The sequence below is a fragment of the Poecilia reticulata genome, linkage group LG15 (genome assembly GCF_000633615.1).
Source record: "Poecilia reticulata strain Guanapo linkage group LG15, Guppy_female_1.0+MT, whole genome shotgun sequence".
Taxonomy (NCBI): Eukaryota; Metazoa; Chordata; class Actinopteri; order Cyprinodontiformes; family Poeciliidae; genus Poecilia; species Poecilia reticulata.
The window spans coordinates 6967331-6989889 of NC_024345.1; the positions used below are offsets into that span (position 1 = coordinate 6967331).

Genomic DNA, 22559 nt, shown 5'->3' on the forward strand with positions numbered 1-22559 from the left:
AGTTTTGAAGACTGCTGAGTCCTTTGTGACGACTGAGTCCTTTGTGACGACTGAGGATCTGCATCTTCACATCCCAGATGACCATCTTCTCTTTCCAGGGGATGAGGACGCAGACCTGCAGGAGGGTGTTGGGCTCCCAGCATGTGAAAGGTCTGATCTCGAGGAGGGGGTGTCAAGAAAAGCCGAGATCCCCATGCTGGAGATTTTAGTTTAATAGTAACAATAAATAAAGTTACCTTTAAAATTAATTACACAGGTGACATCAAGACCCAACAGTAGAGTCAGACGGTAATAACATTTATCTGGTTGTGTGTGTGTTATTGTATCCTGCAAACTTTTTTTTAATTCTACTTTTTTCTATTTAATCATAAAAAATCATAGTCAGGTAGAAAGAGAGTCATGAAACAGGAAGAGCAGGTTGTCTGAGAAAAGAGGAAGTAAGTTTCCAGCCTGAATATATATAAAAATAGTTCAGAGTACTCCTTATTTCAAAGCATTAAAGGGTTAAAGAATAAAATGTAAACATTTTGAGTAACTGAATAAGACCTAAAGTAAAACACTTAAATTAATATTGGTTTAATTAAAGAATACTTACACTTCCACTTGTGGAAATACCTGCAACTAAAACAAGTAACTGTAATTTTGGTATCAAATAATGACAATAATGGATTATTCCTGGTTTCTTTTCAGAAAACATCTGCAATAACTCACATTGAGATTATAATAAGAGTAACTAATAAATTCTGGTTATCAGAATATTATAAATGAATGCTGAATCAAAAAGAAACTTAAAAGGTTATAAATGTGATTTTGACATTGAACTTGAGATTATGTAAAATGTGTAACTGTAATTAAAGTTCACTGATGTTGTGTTGGAGGTCGATGGTAGGTGAAAGGATAGGGGAAAAGAGGAACCAACAGGAGAGCACAAAGGACCAACGCCTTATTTTGTAACAAATTGAACAACTTAAACTTTCTAAAGAAAAGGTTGGGCAGGCACGTTGAAGAAGAGCCGAGGCCACAGAGCCGAAGATTGTTCTGCACAGGGGGACCAACCTGTCAGTCCCGCAATATGTGGCTTCAAATTGCACTTCTCTCATCAGCTGGGTTCAGACCCCAAAGACAAAGACCAAGGCAAAGACAAAGAATGAAGGCTAAGAGGAGTAACTGGTGCAGTCCTTCCATGGGACCAGCTCGTCTACATCTCAACAAACCAGAAAGATCATGAGACGAGGAGAAGGGAGCTTCAGAACCGCAAGACAAGAAGCTGAGGACCACTACGCACAAGAGGAAGTCACCCTAAGACCTGAGACCTGCTGCTCTAAGTCAGTACTCTTCCTGCCAGCACCCAAGTCCTGTGTGACCTCACCATCAAAGCAGAGACGAAAGCTCATCAGACCTGCAGAGATCCCTGTCTCCGTCAATCAACCTCCTCCTCCTGCTGCAACACCTTCTTCATCATCAGGCCAGTTCTGGGGTTCAAAATGCCGAACTCCATCCGTCTTTCTCAAAGGTTCCATTTTTTAGTTCTCAGTGTCAGCATTAGGGAAAGATAGCCTAGATCAGTGTTTTTCAACCACTGTGCCACGGCACACTAGTGTACCGTGATTGATCGTCAGGTGTGTGTTGGAAATTATCCAATTTCACCTACCGTATTTTCCGGACTATAAGCTGCTACTTTTTTCCTACACTTTGAACATGCGGCTATTCTGTGGATTTTTCTTCAACCACCAGGGGGCTCTTTAGCCCGAAGTGAATCATTGGAAGTCAAAATCTTAAATCAAAGAAGAAAGTGCTAATTTTCATTTAGAACAAGCACATGCTAGCAGCAGGCACGACGGAAAAATGTTTTCAAACTCATATGATGCAGCTTCTAAGTTGAGGAGTATCGATCAGGCAGTACAGGAGGGAAATAAAGCCGCTGCACGTAAACTCGGCGTGAACAAAACCGGATTTGGAGACGGAGACCTGCATCCTTAATATGTCCAGCAGTTATAAAGACGCAGCCTTCTGCTGGGTCCTTATGGGAAACTGAGAGCAGCAGCCTGTAGCCCGGTGCGGCTCATATATGTAAGTTTCCCGGGGGGTTCAAAAAATTTGAAGGTTAGGGTTTATAGTATGGTGCGCATTTAGTCTGGAAAATACGGTAAATGGTCATAAAAGATTTTTTGAAAACAAATTAATTATCTGCAAATAATGCCATCTTTGAGTATCTTTGCTGTAGTAGTGACTAGCGGCGTAATCATGTAATTTTATTATCACTAGATGGCAGTAGGTACAGCGCATTTTACATTAAAACAAGAGAATTAGTGATACATGAATGTTACTATTCATGCATCACACACGACTGTTGTGGCACTGTTCAGGTGTATTTTTGAAGTGGACATAAGTGCAATTTGAAATAAGAAATGTAAAATATGATAAAAATAAATGTTTATGTTATTTGATTCCTATTCAAGACACTTTGATAAGAATGATTATACACTGCTCAAAAAAATAAAGGGAACACTTTAACATTTAAGTGAACACTGAAGTGTTCCCTTTATTTTTTTGAGCAGTATATATGTAATATAGGCGGCTACAGAGCATCTTTCTTTACATTTTTGGTTGGTGGTGTGCCTCTTGATTTTTTCAATTAAAACAATGTACCTTGATTCAAAAAAGGTTGAAAAACACTGGTCTAGATGATTGATTTTACTTATTTGATTATTTCTGCTACTGAATTAAGATGTACTGACCCTTGCAAAATTGCCTTACTAATAAAATAAATAGCATTAAGAAAATCTAAAAGATGTTGTGGACATTCAATTAATGAGTGACCTTAAAGTTATTTGATTGTTGTAAAATAGCTATGAAGTTTGATTCTAGGGAGGAAAAATTGGAAAATGTTTTATAGATTGCTTTTAGCCAAAAACTATATGTAAACAACATCCTTGGGACTCGCCCGAGTCACTAAAACCAACCTGGTTCAGTAACAAGTGCACGTTGTAATAAAAAGAGAAGGAGCGACTGTTAACAGGTGTGCCTTGTGAAGCTAGTTGACCGCAGGCTGCTCAGTCTGGCTAATTCACGTGGGAAAGACGGGTGGGACATCTGGATGGAGGTCGTCAGAAACCAGGCGAGTCTTTCTCGACGCCAGCTTAAGCAGAGTTTACTTCAGTTCTGGGTAAATCCCAGCAGATTTCACCCGTTAGACGGAGAGCTGGTAGCACATCTCCCCCTCTCAGAAGGGGAAGTAGAAAAAAAAAGGGAGGGAGGGAGTTGCGCAACAACAACATATATATCTTAAAACAGTTGTGTTAAAAGCAGCACATGTTGTGTCCTTATTGACACAACTAATATGTAGTTTTAACACAACTATTGTGTCATTGAAATCAGCAAACGTGTTAAAATGTGTCATTTTGACACATTAGAATGTTGTGATCACGTTAACATTGTGTGTTAAAATGAACACAGAGCAATAAAGGTAATACAATTTTTTGTGTTATTTTTAAACATCTGTCATCATGCCACATTTTTTCAAAACAGTTTAATCTTTCTTTGTTGTGAGAAAAAAAAAAAAGTAGTGGCTTTTTATTTAGTCAGTTTACCAGCATTGTGCAGCAACACATGCACTATGAAGATTTTACTGACTCAAGCATCTTTTGCCATTTTTTGAAAGGGATGTTAAAGCGCAGGAATGCTAGTCTATTTTGGAAAAGTAACTTTTTAAAACTGTTTTTTTTTCTGTTTTGATTGTAAAATGACTCTTTTCTAAGTCACAGTCAGGCCTCTTCCTTAAAGCATTTTGTGCCATAGCCAAATGTTAATTTTGTAATTCACCATTGCAGCTTTCGCTAAGCACAATTTTTTGTTTCACTGAATATTCCCCCGGTTTATCTAAGGCCATCTTCACCAAAGCGTATTTTATCATGCCATTCTATTAAAAGACATCATTCATGTGTGATATCCATCTTGATAGAAACTAGAAATACCTTTATGCAGAGATAACGTCCTAATAAGAACTTTTATCTCTTTTTCATGTATCCATCTATCTTTCCATTCCTTTGATATTTCTTCCTTATAAATATTAACACCTGATTACTTGGGCCACTTATCTCTATGCAAAGTAATTCCCTCTAGGTCACTTTGATAAGGTATCAGATGGTTTGCCTTTTCTCCAAATAGATTCAAGGAATATCTCCCTATTATATCTAAGTTCCGTGGTTCTTAAATCACCCAAACCACTTGTTATCTCTGCTTGTGACAAGAGACAAGTCTTTCAGGAGACTACAATCCATGCAGCGCCATTTCTTAGAAAATCAAAATCGAACCTGTCAGACGTATATCGTCTTTCCAAAGTTTTAAAATGGAAGTATTTTTTCCACTTTCCACAGAACAAAAAGTAAGCACCTGGGGAATAAAATGAAATGCTGATTACAACCACAGAGAACTGAAGAACATTTAAAAGAAAAAAAAACAGAGGAGTGAATGCTATTTTCTTTGAGAAGAGGACTGAAAATTTCTCTACCAAAAATGGGAGATTTTTGGTAGAAAAATGTTTTGGCAGCTGTAAATATTCTACATTTGTGCCATGACAAAAAGAAACCCCTTTTTAAATCTGTATTTAAAATGCTAAATTAAAGAGTAATATATATTGTTTCATTACAAACAATATGAGAGTATAATGTGTTTAGGTTTATTGTGTGTTTTAATATAATGATGAGGTGAAAATGTCCATTAGGCATTCAAAGTTATACATCTTAAAGTTAATTTTAACTCAGAATTGTCTTTTCACACAGCTGATTAATTAATCAATCAATCAAATTTTATTTGTATAGCACATTTCAGCAGCAAGGCATTTCAAAGTGCTTTACATAATTAAAATAAAAACAGCATGTGACATTAAATAAACAGTGAGAAAGAGAAAGAGATAAAAAAAGAACAAAAAAAAGATAAAAACATTAAAACACGCACCCCTTTAGGACTTCAGTTAAACTTTGTTTAACTGGGACTCTAACCCTCAGGGATTTTAGTCAAAAACACCGTTTGACAAGGACTCCAACCTCTAGGTTTTTAGTTGAAACGTCGTTTAACTGGGACGTTTTCCGGGGGGCTTTACATCATTAAAACGTAGAAAAGAAATAAAAAGAAATTAAAAACATTAAAGACATAAAAACATGGAAGACATCAAAACCCGCACTCTARCCCTAATTTAGCCATAAGCAACTCTAAACAGGTGGGTTTTAAGTTGAGATTTAAAGGCACTCAGTGTTTCAGCTGTTTTACAGTTTTCTGGAAGTTTGTTCCAAATCTGTGGTGCATAGAAACTGAATGCTGCTTCTCTTCGTTTGGTTCTGGTTCTGGGGATGCAGAGCAGAACCAGAACCAGAAGATCTGAGGGGTCTAGACGGTTGGTACAACAATAACAGATCTTTAAGGTATTGTGGTACTAAACCGTTCAGCGATTTATAAACTAACAACAGTATTCTAAAGTCTATTCTTTGAGCTACAGGGAGCCAGTGTAGGGACTTTAAAACTGGTGTTATGTCTCTATCTTCCTTGTTTTAGTCAGGACACGAGCAGCAGCTTCTGGATCAGCTGCAGCTGTTTGATTGATTTATTAGTCAGACCTGTGAAGACGTTGTTGCAGTAATCAATGTGGCTAAAGATAAACGCATGGATGAGTTTCTCTAGATCGCGCTGAGACATAAGTCCTCTAATCCTAGAGATGTTCTTCAGGTGATAGAAGGCCGACTTTGTGACTGTCTTAATGTGGCTCTGAAGGTTCAGGTCAGAGGTCATCACTACTCTCAGGTTTCGGGCTGATCGCTGGTTTTTAGTTGTAATAACTGAAGCTGTGCATTGATTCTAGTTCGCTCCTCTTTAGGTCCAAAGATAATAACTTCAGTTTCGTTTCTGTTCAGCTGGAGAAAGTTTTGGCACATCCACACATTTATCTGTTCTAAGCATCTATTCAGTGATTGGATGGGTTCAGAGTCACCTGGTGACATCGTGATGTGGAGCTGTGTATCATCCGCATAATTGTGATAGCTAATCCTATGTCTTGTTATGACCTTAGCCAGTGGGAGAATATAAATATTGAAAAGAAGGGGTCCTAGGATTGAACCTTGGGGTACCCCACATGTGACCTTTGACCTYTCTGATGAGAAGTTTCCGATTGAAACAAAGAAATCYCTGTTCTTTATGTAAGATTCAAACCAGTKGAGCACTGGACCGGAGAGTCCGACCCAAGTCTCCAGTCGATTCAGTAAAATGTCGTGGTCAACAGTGTCAAAAGCTACACTGAGATCCAACAGAACCAGCACTGTGGTTCTCCCACAGTCTGTATTTATATGGATGTCATTGAACACTTTTACAAGGACCGTCTCCGTGCTGTGGTGAGCAGGAAAACCAGACTGGAAGGAGTCAAAGCAGTTTGTTATTGTTAGGAAGTTATTTAATTGTTTAAAAACTGCTTTTTCAATAATTTTGCTGATGAATGGGAGGTTGGAGATCGGCCTGTAATTCTGCAGTAGTGATTTGTCCAGATTGTTTGTTTTATCAGTGGTTTGATAACTGCTGTTTTCAAAGCCTGGGGGAAAACACCTGAAGAGAGCGATGAGTTACTATTTGGATCAGATCATTAGCAACAACAGGCAGGACTTTCTTAAAGAAATGTGTGGGYAGGACATCCAGACAGCAGGAACTGGAGCTTAACTGACTTATAATTTCTTCTAGAGTTTTATAATTTAGTTGTTAAAATTGGGTCATTTTTCCTGCATTTGGTTTGTTTGGGCGCAGCATTGGTACTGGGTTTGGAGTGGATGTGAAGATTAATCCTCTGATCTTTTGAATTTTCTCTAAAAAGAAACTTGAAAACTTGTTGCAGGCAGCAATAGATTGAAGTTCAGGTGGCAACGTCATCGGAGGATTTGTGAGCCTGTCAACAGTAGCAAATAAAGCTCGAGCATTGTTAATGTTTTTGTTTATGACATCTGCAAAGAAAGCCTCTCTTGCATGTTTTAGTGTTGTGTGATAGTTACGTAGTCTTTCCTTGTAGATGTCATAATAAACATGCAGTTGAGTTTTATGCCATCTCCGTTCGGCCCTACGGCAGAGTTGTTTTGCAGATTGAACTATTTGTGCATTTCTCCATGGAGATTTCTTCCTACCAGTCACAACCTTCACTTTARTGGGGRCAATGTAATCAATGATATCTGAAAGTTTGCACTGAAAATCATCTACCAGCTTATCTATTATAGCTTAAGGATGAGGAAGAAGAGTGGATTTGATTAAATGTTTCTGCTGTGTTTTCTGTGAAAGTACGTTTTGTGATAGTAGCTGTTTGTCCAAGTGGGTTAACGGATAAAGAACTGTCAAAGAAAACAGCAAAGTGATCTGACAGGGCAATATTAGTTACAGAGACATTGGAAATATTCACCAGGTCCAGTATGTGTCCCTGAGTGTGTGTTGCTTGTTTGACATGTTGTGTTAAACCAAAACTCTCTAATATATTTCAGAGCTTTTTTGCCCCTCGGTCTTGGGGGTTGTCAACATGAATGTTAAAATCACTGACAATTATCAAACAATTGTAATCAATGCATATGAAAGATAAAATTTCATTGAAGTCCGCAAAGAAATTTTCCACATATGTTGGTGTTTTGTATATAGTTAGTGTCAAAGTTTGTTTGTGGCCTTTTACCTCAATTCCAAGATATTCAAAAGACATAAAGTTACCCAGAGAGATTTTACTGCAGCTCATGGTATTCTTAAAGCCACGACTCCTCCTTTTTTGTGTTTTCTATTTTCACTTAAAAATTTTTACGTAGGAGACGTTGATTCAATTAGTACAATTGCTTCATTATTGTCATTCAGCCATGTTTCTGTCAGAAATAAAACATCAATATTATGCTCAGTGATGAAATCATTAATTAATAGAGCTTTAGCACAGAGAGATCTGGTATTTMAAAGAGCCAGTTTAAGTGACTTGGAGGCTGAAAGCTCTTCAGTCTGAGATTCCTTTAGACAGTGGATCAGTCTGAGGTTTGAATTAAGACCACTGCTTTTTGTATTTCTGTTTTTTGTAACTTTTCTTGTAGTGATCCAGACAGGTATTGTCCTGCTATGCAATGTCGTGGGGCCAGACACATTCTGGAGGAAGACGGGTGTAAAGATAATATCTGAACCCCGGTCTCAGACCTCAGAAACGCAGAGTTCTGGATCCTCAGGGAGGTCAGAGGCAGGTGGCTTAGATGAAGTGAGAGTTGTGCCGAGGCGAACCTGTTTATACATACTATCCAGCTGGGAGGAGAAAGAGTCCGTCCGTCCTTCTCTCTGACCTGAATTCTCCACCAGCATTTTCAGGCGGCTCAGGTGCAGCCAGACTCTCTTTAGTGATTCACTTCTTGAGAAACTCTGATCTTGTGAGTGAGTGTAGGAGCAGAGAGGGAGGGGGAAAAGATGTGGGATGGGGGAAGGAGGAGGGGAACCAGTCATTCTGTCCTCAGTCAATGTTTTATCAGTTTGTTTTGGGACACTTTGCTTCTGATAAGCGGAGGGTTCCATCCTAGTCAGACATCCTTGAGSCTGTTCTTCTGAAGTGATGGTCACATTGTTGTTCTTGTTGATGAAATGAAAAATGTTTGCAGTGAGCAGCCTTATTCCGTGTTTGTTAAGATTGTGTCCTCCTCTTCCAAAGAGGTGAAAGCGCTGCCAGTAGATCCAGAGGTTATCGATGAAGGTCACTGAGCTGGTAGAGCAGGTTTCAATCAGCCATTTGTTTATCATGGCCAGCCTGGAATGTTTTTCGTCTCCCCATTGAGGTGATTGAATTGGACCACTGAGAAATAACTTCGTTTTTAATTTTTCCATAGTGTCCAGAAGAATATTAAAGTCCTTTTTCAGAATCTCAGATTATTGCTTTGCCAGATCGTTGGCTCCAACATGCACAACTAAAGTCTCCATGTTTGGCTGATCAGTGGTTAGAGAGAGCACTTTGTGAGTCAAATCAGATACAATCTCACCAAGAAAAGAAACCACTCTCATTTTCTTGGGATTGCAAACATGACTGATTCCATTTACTGCCTCATCTCCAACAATAAGCACTCTTGGCATACCTTTCGTTTTCCTGGTGGTCACTTTGTCCTTCGGAGCTTTGTGCGGTGGGTGCGTTGGTTTAGCCTCATTGCTGRTGTTTGAAGGTGTGTTTTCACTCAGAGGCTCGTGCTGGAGTGCAGAAAACCTGTTTTTCAGTGGGATTTCCAAGGAGTCGGGATGTTTTGAGGCTTGGGCTGGTCGCTTTGTCCTTAGGAGCGGGGTTGATGGTGCCGTTTTGGTTCCAGCTGCTTGTTTGCTATTCTTTGGCGGCGCAGGTGTTGAGGTTGAAGGTGGGATTCTGCTCAGAGACGGCCACGTTGATTCGTCCAGGTGAGGGGTTCTCCCCGTTAGTCGTCTCATGGGATCTGCAGTGTGAGACTTTTGTTTCGGYTTGGCGCCCTGAGCGATCCAGGGTGAGCTGCTTGGTGCGGGGTGTACAACCTCTCTGCTGATTTGAGGAAGAGTTGTTTCATATCCACAGGTAGCATTGACCTCAAAGTTCACCTCCAGCCGTTGAATCTTTGTTTCTAAAAACTGAAGTCGTTGTAGAATCCTGCTAATGTCCTTGGGGTCGGACGGGGGCATTTTGCCCTAGTTCAACAATGTTGATTTTTATCACTTTTTAGCTAATGATGGCTATTAGGCAAAAAAAGAAACATTAAATTAGGAATTGAAATCAGAAAAAGAAATATTACCAGTACTTTTGGCTATTATTTTAAGCAAGAAAAACCCTGAAGAGTTCCTCCCCACACAAAGGACAGGCCAGTATACAACCACATGTTTTCTACAGGCAGTGTGGAGAAATTTGAGTTTAATCAAAACATACCGGTGGCAGAAAAATATTATTTCACAGTTATTACAGTACGACATGAACTGCTTCCTGACAGAGGAACAGATGGCCAAATCTTCATAGAAACAATTATTATCTTTATCCTTAACTGTCATATCTGACATCTATTATTCCCAATAATGGCTTTTGTTAACTGCAGAACGGAAATACGAGGACGTGTAATCTCCATGTCTGTATTTAAAGTACTCTCTACTACTTTTCATCGAAGCTGTAATTCTTGAAATACCAAAAAGTTATAAAACCAGTGCAAAGCAGATGTTCCAATTTTAAAGAAAACAAAAATATAAGGATAAATCCATCTCACAGAGGAAAAGTTTCACACATTATTACCTGGTTTAAAGACTCAATTAAGTTCTACTGCAGTTTCAGTCTGGCTAACATTTAGCAGCTAAAGATTAATTGGGATCACTTGAAGAAAACTTTAGCTGCTCTTTGGGATCGACAACTCTTTAAAGATTTTGAAACTTTAGAACCGTGTTGTAAAAATTGTAATCTAATGGTATAAAACAAAAACTCATGTGGGATTGAATCCTTTGAAAATTTCATTGGAAGAAGCTCAAGCAGCTGCTGCATAACTTAAAGTAATACATTTAGCAGCTAAATGTTAGCTAGACAGAATTTATACAGCGCTTACATACAGCTTGTCATTTCTTCTCTGACACAAATGCTGCTACAGGACAGATTTAAGGTCCGGACACCTCTCTAAAAGTAGGAAGCGGACTATAGCACAGGGCATTCTGGGTAAATACAACCATAGCAAACATATGTGTTTAGCACTAGCAAGCGTAATGGCTTGTGATCATTTCCCAAAGATAAAAGAGAAATTTTAGAACCAATAAACTTTCACCCTACTCCATTTCTGTTTACATTTTGTAATGAGCAAAGTTGTGCTCAGTGTCTTCTTCAGTCGTTTCTTTCAGTGGTCCTTGGTGTAGCGCCACTATAGGCAAGGACGGGAACCACACCAGATGAAAATGTAGCAAAATATTACAAATGTTGCTACATTTGTAATATGTAGCAACATTTACAAATATTGCCAATCAAACATTGATTGGCATCAAAATGGTTCCCAATCAAAATGAGTCAACCGGGCTATCAGGTATTAAAATACCCTTAAAATCTGTTCCTGGCTTTTTCAGAGCTTCTGTAAATGGGTACTGTCAGGAGAAACCTTTATTAGTCGACTCTGGCATTCAAATGGACAACAACTCAAGGAATACTATTTTTTTTCTTCAAATTCAAAATAATTGTGTCAAATATAGACAGGGTGCCAAGCTTAAAGAAACCACATTAACCAATATATGTGGTTCATAGTAATGACATTTTGTTAATATCCCAGCAACTGATGCTGTGCATTTAAAACACATTTGGAAAATATCAAACAGTACAGCCCCTCCCTACCCCCCCAACCATGATGTCACATAAAAAGCACAAATAGAAGCTCTGCAGCAATAATAGGACAATAATGTGATTTGTATTCACATGAAGCTTGAAGTGATGACTTTATTTTTTGTTCTCTGTTACCCTCTTTGTGAACTCTCATACAAAACAGGATTGCTTTCATGGACATGGTCGTGCTTGATAAAAGTGTCAAGTATATTCTCAGAAGGAAGAGGAAAATCAAAGGTATTAAACAAGACAATCAGACGAGTTCGGCTGCAGGGCTTCTCCCCAGAAAATGAAGCCTAATGGCTGCACGGTGCTGCCTACAACATTAGAGTATGGCTTTCATTTTAAGCCTATAGATTACTATTTAATCCATATGCTAAAGTAATACACTTTTTGTCAAGGGTAATTACACAGTAAATGTAGGAAAATACAAAATAAACACTAGTACAATTTCTATAAAAACATAAACTTCTGAAAATATATAGAAAAAGTGGTTTACATAATATTCAGTATATACATTAAAGCTGCAAAGAAGATTTCTGTTTTGATTAGACTCTCATCACAAAGTTGTGAACTCATTCTCTGATCAGTTGAGTTGGACTTTAGCGTCTACAGTCTAATGGTATAAAACAAAAACTCATGTGGAATTGAATCCTTTGAAAATGTCATTGGAAGAAGCTCAAGCAGCTGCTGCACAACTTATATTATTACAGCTATAATCAATAAAGTCACCAGTGAAACTTGTATTTCCATCCATCCATCCATCCATCCATCCATCCATCCATCCATCCATCCATCCATCCATCCATCCATCCATCCATCCATCCATCCATCCATCCATCCNTCCATCCATCCATCCATCCATCCATCCATCCATCCATCCATCCATCCATCCATCCATCCATCCATCCATCCATCCATCCATCCATCCATCCATCCTCCCTCTTTACATGCTTGTCTCTAGTGGGGGCATGAGGGGTGGTGGTGCCGATGTCCAGTGGTCACTCTGGACTAAATCTGTTTGGTTGATTTGTTAAAAGATAACAGCAATGGTGAAAGAAATGTTTTTCTTTTCTTTTTTTAGAGAATTACTAAACCTCTATTATCATAGTGAACAAAGCAACAATGAGAAGACAACCTAAAAAAAATATTTTCATCCAATTTCATTCTCGTTCATCATTCATCATTGTTCTCAGAATGTTGCTGAAAATAAAGCAACTAAGAGGGAGAAAGTTGTAAAAACACCCAAGCCAAAAGTTACAATACTAAAAACCTGTTGTCAACAGCCGTGCACGCTGGGGAAGCTTTAAGCAAGAGGAAATAGGAAATAGTTACGGTATCACAAGAGAAAAGGTTTATGCAAGACATCCGCCGCAGCGCCGCGGGCCTGAAAAGCGTTGTGCTTTGTGTGACCCAAAAAGACCTGAGAAAGACGCCCTGTGCAGACATTCAACAAGAGAATACAGATGAGAGCAAAGATACTTCCCCTTCCATCAAAGGTTCTTTTGTTCAGCTATTCCCCAAGAGTCAGTGAAGACTCTGGGTGGTATTTTTAAACAAACGTGAGGAATAAAAGGAGGCTTAAGGTACGATACAAATGGAGACATCTGGAATTTTTCGACATGTTGTGGTTGATATGATTATATTCAATCTGAAATACATTCCTCAAAACTAACCAGACACATCTGCTATGTTTCTAATAATGCAAGAACATTATTATCTCTTCATTGTATGCTATAGAACTATTGTCCATGGACTAGGACCGACACTATTCCTCAATTCTGCAGTTAGCCGATTACCTTAAAACTAAACGTAAAAGTTGTGCAGGGACTCTTTGGTTTTATGATTTCTGTAAAATATGAGATATCAACTTCTGGGCCAAATCCTGGCTGATGGCTACAGTGAAGATAATTGTTGCCATGGTGATGTATTAGTGCCAACAATGAAACTATTGTGCACCCAGGAGTGGCTACTTCATTGCCACAGGACGTATTTATTCCAAAGGTAACTAGTGATAATGTGTGTTGACCATTTTTCTTGATAAAGTATGTGTCAAAACCACAGGTTGTGCATCCAAGAAATGCTAGTTGTTAGCCTCTCTGATGTTAGCACCAGCCTATCTGTGCTTAAGGACAGCAGAGGGTGAAGTGTGACCAACCTACGGTTGTTAGTCACTAGCCTCTCCAATGCTAATGCAATGCAGTATTCTACTTTTCATTTGGTGTTCAGTTACTGCTGCTGGTCTTTCATTGTTCAGATCATTAGCTGGCATCAGAATAAACATAGTCTCCTGGTACAGGAAAGTAGCCACTGTTGAGTGTGCAATAGTCTTAATTGTGACACTAATACCAGACAACACTGTCGTTAATCAATCAATCAATCAAATTTTATTTGTATAGCACATTTCAGCAGCAAGGCATTTCAAAGTGCTTTACATAATTAAAATAAAAAAAAACTGGTGTGATGTTCTCTATCTTCCTGGTTTTAGTGAGAACAGCAGCAGCAGCTTCTGGATCAGCTGCAGCTGTTTGATTGATTTATTAGTCAGACCTGTGAAGACGCTGTTGCAATAATCAATGCGGCTAAAGATAAACGCATGGATGAGTTTCTCTAGATCKYGCTGAGACATCAGTCCTCTAATCCTGGAGATGTTCTTCAGGTGATAGAAGGCCGACTTTGTGACTGTCTTAACTCAAGAAGACAATGGCTTCAACTGAATCTCACTCTCTTCAGTTCCAAACAGTCTGCTAATCAGATAAAGTTAATTTAAAAAGCGTATTTTACAGCTTCACCTGAGCTGAAGCTAGAACTGAGGTTGTAAAGTGAAATAGACCTTAACATGTATACATCTTTCTATTACTTGAAGCTATGGCTGGGCTGTTGCATAGTAAACATTTTTCAGGTTTTTGCTAAGTGTGAAAATAGAAAAACTTACTGCAGAGACATGTTGATACACATGTTACTCATGTTGATATCTTTGCTCTCATCTGTATTCTCTTGTTGACATGCTCTCTGCATGTGAACAAGTCGAGAAAGAGGGAAGGTTTAGCGGAATGTGCCCCTCTATTGTAAGCAGTGAGACAGGCGCAAAGGACGCCGGCTCTAGTATTAATTAGTCAGGTGAAATGAGTAGACTGCATCATTATATTGGCAATTAGAGCAGAATCTATTTCTCTGGCACGCCGGTGGCGAGCAAGCAGTACGAGGGGTTAGAAAAACGACTAAGAAGCTGACAGAGCCACAAAGAGAAAGATTGAGAAAAGCTGCTGGAAGAGAGATTTGAAGAGAGAAAGAATGTTGTGGGGCTGAGAGTCATGAAAAGGATTTATTGCTAATCCCGGCAGTGATAGTCAGCTTCCATGATCCCTACCACCCTGCTAGTCAATCACAGCGCAAACATTGAGATATGTTGATAGAATGCAGCACATTTCCTGGATCTGTCTTCCCTTTCAGTGCGCTGATGTCGTCTTACCCTGGGTGATGGATGACTTAAATTGTTGTTGAAATGAGCAGATGCCTTTGGATGCAAAAACACATTGTAGTGTGCTGCAGTTCATTTTCCCCTCCGGTGTTCACATAAAAGACTCGCACAAGATTTGGAGAAATCAAATTTTTTTTCCTCAACAAATTGCGTCAAGAATACCGAAAGTAGGTCAACATTCAGTTTCAGTGAGTTGAATCTCTCATTAATGGCATGATGTTTTTATATTTTGGTCGATTTTGCTAACGTCTCGTTCTTTTGATAATTGGACACCTGAACACTGTACGCTGAAGAAAATTCTTGTTTTAAAATCGCTCTTCCTGGTGTGCAGTGGACAGGTTACCAGTCCACCGCGGAGCACTCAGGGAGATTCTAACAACGCAGTAGAAATATTAGATAACTGTGTAACTTTTTTTGCACATTATGGCAGCCTTGACATCGACAAACAGCCTGACATGTCCAGGTGATGTAGGAAGCTTCTGGCTTTCAGGTGAAAGAGGCCTGAGTGTTGGAAAAAAAAAAACAGGTGGCTCTAAAATTGCACTGAAATGTGTTGCTGGCTCTAATGCAGCTTTGCTCCCAGAGGGATTCTGGGTTTACAGGGAAGAAGCTGTGGGCTGTTGCCGGTGCTGGTCAGGCAGCGCAGCGATGGAGCTAATGGAGGCCAACTATGATGACTTGGGTTCTGTCACACCAAGGTCTTCACTCTAACTCCACTATAATGAGACTGTCAGAACAGTGTGAGCCATCAGAGATTCTCCTCTCCATCCTCCAGAAACCCACTTTCACAGTCAAGGATGAGTAGCGCTGTGTGTGTGCGCGTGTGTGTGTGTGTGTGTGTGTGTGTGTGTGTGTGTGTGTGTGCGTGCATGCGTGCGTGCGTGCATGTGCAGGTGTGTGTGTGTGTGTGTGTGCGTGCGTGCACGTGTGTATTTGCGTGCACCCTAGAGACTTGTTTATGGTCGTTCTGGTTTTCAGAGCCACCCCACTCAACCTGCTAGCTATCCAGGCTTCTCTTGTGTCTTTCATCTGGATGAAGTCTCATCATCCAAACATCAGGATGTAAAGAAAGCAGACATGAAACCAGACACTGCCATCTTTACACCAAAAGGCTTTCAGACCAAGGGAAGACTTAGACTTTAAACTTAGACTAAACACGTGCAAATCTAGACAACCATCATGCATTTTGTAAAATAAGTGTACTATTATACACATGTGCAATATTTACAACAATCAATTGAAATGGCCACTATGTTGAACAAGTATGTAAACTACATGGTGATATGAGCATTCTATTGAAAGACAAATATAACTTTTTCTGCATTTTAAAGTAGCAAGAAAAACAATACATGTTTTTTCATAAGGAAACCCGATAGGCATCTACATCGGTATTATGCTAGTCATTTTTTTACATATCAGTATCGGTTTGATAGTTAAAACTGGGCTTATATTGACAGATGTTTAGTTATCTTGTTGACGTTTGTGTGTTTCAGTGTGAGGTTGGTCGTGTGTTATTTGTTCAGTCATGTTATTTGTTCAGTCATGTTATTTGTTCAGTCATGTGACAAACATAGTGATACAGTGCAACATTATGGGGGTGTTTAACTAAAGCAGGAAAATGATGTAGGCAGTGTAGTTTTACATGGTGTTTAAAGTGTAGGAAAATATATAGAATGTAGATAAATATTGGTTATCAGCCATAACAGCATAATTAATGTTGGATATTGATATCGGCACAAGTTTTCATATTGCATCCCTGCTTTTAACATTTGGAACTAATGAACATATGACAAATATTTAAACCATGTTTTAATCTCAGCAGAACCTCAATTTGCTGTGTTACATCTGCAGCTCTCATGGGTATATCACCACTTTTACACATCTAAAGATGACATTTTTGCCAATTCAGCTCAAACTCAGGCTGAATAAAACAGATATGTCAAAATCAATTTTAAAATTTTGCTACAGATTTAATTGGATTTAGGTTCTTGTCAGGGTCTGTGTTTTTCCCTCTTTTATTTTGTTAGTTTGTTTTCGGTTTTGAGTTTTTTATATGTTGCTGGAACCGTCATTCATCATGGCATCCACCAGATGTCACCAACTAGAAGAGCCCCTGGCAAGCTGCTGGGTTCAACCTGTGTACACACCTGCTGCTCGTTTGGAGGGCGTGGATTGTGGATATAAGCAGCAGCTCCTCCTCTTCTCATCGCCTGAGTGTTTGCTTATCTTGGTAACAAATCGTTCCAGAGAAAGGCCCTCTGTGATCCGCTCTGTTCTAACTCCTTGTTGTCTTCCTCGTCAGATGATCATGCCGTCTCCTCGTTGTTCCCGTGTGTTCAGTCCTTCCCGGGTTCTGAGTGAGTCTGTTTCCCCGCTGCTGTGGATTACCTACCTCCTGTGTCCTCCCTCGACGCTACCAGCCAGATGCCACTCCTCGTGTGTTCACCTATTCCCTTCGTCGATCCTTCTCCGGTGGATTCCCCTTGGGGACGTTCCGGGTCTGGAGACCCAAGCCCGCACCCAACCGGAGAAAAGGGTACTACTGAACCAAAGTCAAGCTGCTCCTCCAACCGTTAACATTCCTGTCCGCTCTCCAACGAATCATACCAACCTACACTCTACTCAAGTCTTCCTCACCTTCCTACCAAGTAAGCATTTCCTGCCTTATTCCTGGAAAACATTCACCTTGCTGTTTCTGATCCTGTGTCTCCTGTTGGCAGTAAGATGACCCGGTCCAGTATTCATTCCCTTTCCTGACTTCAATAAATGATCATTGTACATTTAACCGTCTCTTCTGGTTGTGTTCTTGCATGTAGGTTCGAAAATTGAGTACCAACATGACAGTTCTGACTTTGAGTAGACCAGAGTAAGATGTGATTAACCTTTGATCTGGAACATTCCATTGTGGTTCTGGCTTCAGGCTTTGAGTAGAAGGTTATTTACTTATTTTTTGCCATCTTACTTTTTGAACATTGTAAAAACTCTAAATCAGTTTCACAGCAAACTTGTTAGCCATCCAGATTAAGGTGTGTGTTCCCTGTTTGCTTTAAAGCCTCTCCATGTGTTTTCCTCCAGAGCCTCCCTGATCCAGTGTTAACTGCTGTCATAAACAAGCGGCTGTGAGCCTCTGTCCACTGAGGAGTCCTGGTAAAGCTGTCAGTGGAATCCATGACCAGAGGAGCTGAAGATAAAACAACGTTCCACACAGCTGACTTTTTGATTAAGCTCAAGCTTATTTTCACCAATAGGAATATTCCTCCAGATATTGAACAACACACAGCTTAAGGTTTTTTTTATTTTTATTTTTTTAACTATGTTAAATGTAGTGTGTTTATTTTTGAACACTATCTCAAATGCTTGGGGGAGTCATGCAAATTGAATAAAACCTATATCAGTTATGCTGGTCTTCTGCTGCAGAGTATTTTTCATGGGGTCAATATTCATGCCTGGACTGCAGCAGCTAAACTTGTGTTGGCAGAGATGGAGGGAAGCTGGAAGTCAAACTTTGAATCACTCTCCATGCAAAACTTTAGACTTAACGGCGTTCATGTTGACTGTTTTCTGTGAGAAAAGTGACTTATTTTATAATGGTTAAAGATATGTTTTAAAACAACCACACACAGAGATGTGCCAATCAGGTTTTTTTTCTGCCGATTCAGATCACCCATGAGGGCTGATCACCGATGCCGATCACATAATCATTATTTTTTTAATTGTAAGCACTACCGGTTACATTATGTGGAAAAAGGAAACACGAATTCACCTTAATTTACACAAAAACTTGTTTTTAATAACTTTTTCCAAGAAGAAAACTAAACAAATCAGGCATTGTGCAAATTGTACTGCTGTCAGTAATACTATCTTTAACAGACTGATAACATATGAAGCTCTGAAGAGACTAAATAATGCAAAGAGCCAAAATAAAACCTCTCAACGTTGCCAAAAAATTCAAGTATAAAACTTAACATTCAAAGGCAAATACAGGATCCATTACAATAAACAATCCTGAGTTACTGAATGAAAACTTCCTGATAGCATGGCGGCTAGCTGCTTACTGCTAGCTCTGAGTGGCTGTTTCTGACTGAGTGGAGTAATTATGCAGAGCAGGGAGGAGATCGATTATTTTTTAAAGATTATCTGTCTCATGTTAGGACAGCGAAAGTTTTAATATGTATGTAAATGTATGTTTTTAAGTTAGATGCTGCCGCTTTAACCAGAGGTTCGGTGTGAGAGTCACTACCAGGTGGAGCAGAAGCGGCGCTCCGTCTGAGAAATATTACTACCTGTAGCATAGCAGCGGTTCAACAGCGAGAGCAGAACCAGCGTCTTACACCACAGCTCAATGATTTAAATGATTTTGCGGGTTATTTGTTTAGCTTTCATGCGTCATGCTAATCTGAGTGAGTGTAGCTGTGCGCTGCTTTACCTGCTGTCTGATCCTCCATATGTCTTTTTTTTTTTTTTTTTACTGCAGTGAGCCTCAATGCAGCCAAACTCCATCAAGTATGGCATTGTTTTTATGCTTCACCCCCGACCCCTAAGGTAGTTTTCTGCCGCAACATGCAAACTTCCCCATTCACTCAGTGCGTTATAGTTCCACATCGCTTAGGATTTGTTGCTGCGCTTGCGCAGTGTGAAGGAAAGAGGAGACCAGCTGCACAGGCAGGCTGCGAAATGAGATGCAGGTGATCAGTTTGTGTGATCAGCAACAAGAGACCGTGATCGGCGATCATCGATCATACACTTTTTCACGGAAATCGGCCGATTATGATCGGTGGCCGATCGATCGATCCATATTCAAATGGAAATTTGTTCAAATTTAGGGAAATGGCCAAAAGTTTCTCCCACTTTTTAGCTCAATTAACCTAATAAATCATGTCTTTGCAGCTCATTATTTCTTTATGGGGGTCAGCAGTGCAAAAGTCACAGAAAATGCTGTTCAAAAAGCTATTCAAAAACAGAAACACAACTGCTGTGGTGGCCACCATTAAAAATGATCAGAATTATTTACCGCCTGCCATACACCGAAAACCTGCCTGATATTTATGATATTTTAACTTCCCTGCTCTTTTTACCCAACCTTTAAAATCATATTTGATAAAATCATCCATCTATTGCCTAACCTGCTTGGCCTTGGACCAATCACAGGACGACTCATGCTACATTCACACAGCAGGCAAATGAGACCAAATCGGACTTTTTCACGGCAGTCTGAGCCCACAAAACATCAGATTTTGTGGGGTCCATACGTGATCTAAGTTGGGTAGTTTGAAAAGCATATCCAATCTGACAGTCATGTCAATGACTTTTAGGTCAGTGACATAAGACATGTTTCATAGTTCTGCACCAAAAAAAGCCAGACGCGGCAAATCTGGATGTAAAGACTGGTTGAAATTATAATTCTGAAAAATTTCGTCTTCCAAACAGACTTCTCTACAGAAGTTGCAGTGAATTCTCCACAAAACACCAACATTATTAGCCTTGCTTTTTTTATTAGCTTCTCTTGTCTGTTATGATCTTCTGTTCTTCTCATCATAAAGTATTTTTGAACTGAATTTAATTTATTTGGGTGGATGGCAGTGTTGTGGTCAAGACCAACTAACCAGGTCTTGTCTTGAGACCAAGACAAGACCAATACCAGAGCGTATCGAGACTGAGACAAGACCAAGACTTTAAGGCTACGAGACCAAGACCCAGGGAAGTCGAGACCGAGTCAAGACCAAGACTAGCCCGCTCTAAATGACAAGATAAAATGTGACATATGATCAAAATTGCTTCTCAAATTGATCTGAAAGATCCATACTCCCATGAAAACACCTAGATATTAAATACTTAATAAATTTTACCAATATTAGGATGAAGTACTTCCATCTTTGTGCTACAATCCACGGTGGTCTCATGCCATCACTAAAAAGATAACACCCTGGGTGTTTGCCCATATTGCTCATTTCAGAAACCATCACTGTCTGCACCATTAAACATAGCAATTGAGGCAATGCCCGGATGGTAAATAACGCTCAACAATGAACACTGACCAAGGAGCAACAAGCAAGAAGTAACCAAGCACAAGACGCTCACCGTGACTGTTTTCACCCTCTCTTCCGCTCTCCCATGCTCTTTCGTTCTTGTGTTTTATTTATTTGTTAACAGTGTTGTAGTACTCGAGATTGGTCTTGGTCTCGAGACCATTTTTTGATGGCCTCGGTCTCGTCTCGGACTCGACTGCATTTGGTCTCGAAATTGTCTCGGTCTCGGGCGCTGAGTACTCGCCGATTTATGTTTTCGCATCCACCTAAATAATGTGTAGTTGCGCCACTGCAGGGGGGGTAGGGGGTCGCGGGAAGCCGTTTGGATGAAAAAGAAAACAAAAAAACATGAACGCTCTATGCGCTGGGTTTTTACCTTAGAATGGCCAAGTCTCTGTTATTTCTCTGTCAATTTGATACAGTAGGGGCTTCCACACTTCCCATATCTGTGTCCTCTGTCACTTTTATCAGCAGTTAAAACTGTTTAATCCATTGTTAACATGTGGTAATCTTCAGGAACGTGCAGAGGGGGTGGCTGGGGGGGCTTGAGCACCTGCCCTTTTTGCTCCTTGCCCCCAAGTGCCCTTTTGGTCAATTTTTTTATTTATTTTTTTTATTTTTTGTATTATTATTTTCTAAGCCCTCTTGTGACACATAACATGTACTAAAATTATTATTTTATTTTATTTTTTTTTGTACCTCTGGTCACCTTGTTACCTTTGACCTTTTGCCTGTGATGCATGACGCAGTTGCCTCTCGCGCAGTGAGATAAGGCGGCTAACTGGAGCTCAACGTAGCGAACATTCCAAATTACACAACAGTTTTTGGTGAATAAAAAAAAAATGTTTTTGGTGAATAAAGTTGTCAGATGACGGAAAACGTTGAACGTATTGTTTCTGCTTCAGCACAGAGTMGCGGTTTAAGCAGAGAGGTAATGAAATACAACAGAAACTGACAGGCCTCTGCGTCTGCCTTTCTCTGAAGAACTACTGAGCGGTAGGAGACAGCCAGGTGAGGAGAAACTGTTCTTATCTATCGATTCAGTATTTTTATCATACAGACATTAGGCTGTTGTTGTTGTGCTATTAGCTAGCTGTTAGCTAACGGTTTTGCTAGCAAAGCAAGCTAACTAAGAGCTTCTTCCCTGTACCGTTAATTATAGCAGTCATTCTTTAGTATTTATTATGCAATAAGGGCAGATCGCCCGTCCAAAACCAATCATCTCCATAATGGATATACGTCCAATCTTCTAATTTCCTTTTCTGCATAATGTACATTTCATTTATTCTGGCGTTAGGTAAATGTATCTTGAAGGAGAATAACACTTAAATAAAAGTCCAACAAGGATGTTCATTTAGAATTAAAAATAACTCACCCTGAATTACCATGATAGATATAATGAATGTAATAAATATGCCATTAATGAAGGGGAAAAAAACTCAACCCAGACTTTAAGTAAGTTTAGGGTCTGGTTCGCAGAGTATGAAGTTAATTTTTTTTCTCCCAATTATTCAATGGGGGGGGGGGGGAAACTAACCTCAGTTAAGTAAAATAAAATTGTAATCAAAACTTTTGGAATTGTAATGATTTCTTTTTTAAAAAACAAATCGTTTTGTTTAAAAAACTTTTTAATTAAATAACTATTTTTTGTCTTGTGAACATAAAAAGTTATTTGCCAAACATAAACTTTTATTTGCACACATCAGAAATCTTTTATTGCGATTTTGGGCCCTGC

At 39.5% G+C, this 22559-nt stretch overlaps 2 protein-coding genes across 4 annotated transcripts in view; one reads left to right on the forward strand and one right to left on the reverse strand.

Annotated features, from left to right (window-relative positions):
* Window positions 1-22559, reverse strand: part of nrg3a (neuregulin 3a) — a 557399-nt gene that overhangs the window by 136007 nt on the left and 398833 nt on the right. The window lies entirely within an intron of this gene.
* LOC108166957 (uncharacterized) lies at window positions 13994-18303 on the forward strand. 2 transcript variants are annotated; one of them, XR_001777350.1, is made up of 3 exons: window positions 13994-17446; window positions 17615-17732; window positions 17874-18303. XR_001777350.1 is itself a non-coding variant. In XM_017308980.1 (2 exons), the coding sequence occupies exons 1-2, from the start codon at window positions 16852-16854 to the stop codon at window positions 17656-17658; spliced, it is 639 nt and encodes a 212-aa protein (XP_017164469.1). In that variant the 5' UTR covers window positions 13994-16851; the 3' UTR covers window positions 17659-17862. The 2 variants fall into 2 exon arrangements, 1 of the variants encoding a protein (XP_017164469.1); XM_017308980.1 differs by lacking the exon at window positions 17874-18303 and having other exon boundaries at window positions 17615-17862.

Bases quoted from the DNA above. Each gene is read 5' to 3' on its own strand.
- LOC108166957 (XM_017308980.1), top strand. From the start codon at position 16,852: ATGTTGCTGGAACCGTCATTCATCATGGCATCCACCAGATGTCACCAA. The intron at 17,447-17,614 runs GTAAGCATTTCC...TCTTGCATGTAG, and splicing joins CTTCCTCACCTTCCTACCAA to GTTCGAAAATTGAGTACCAA.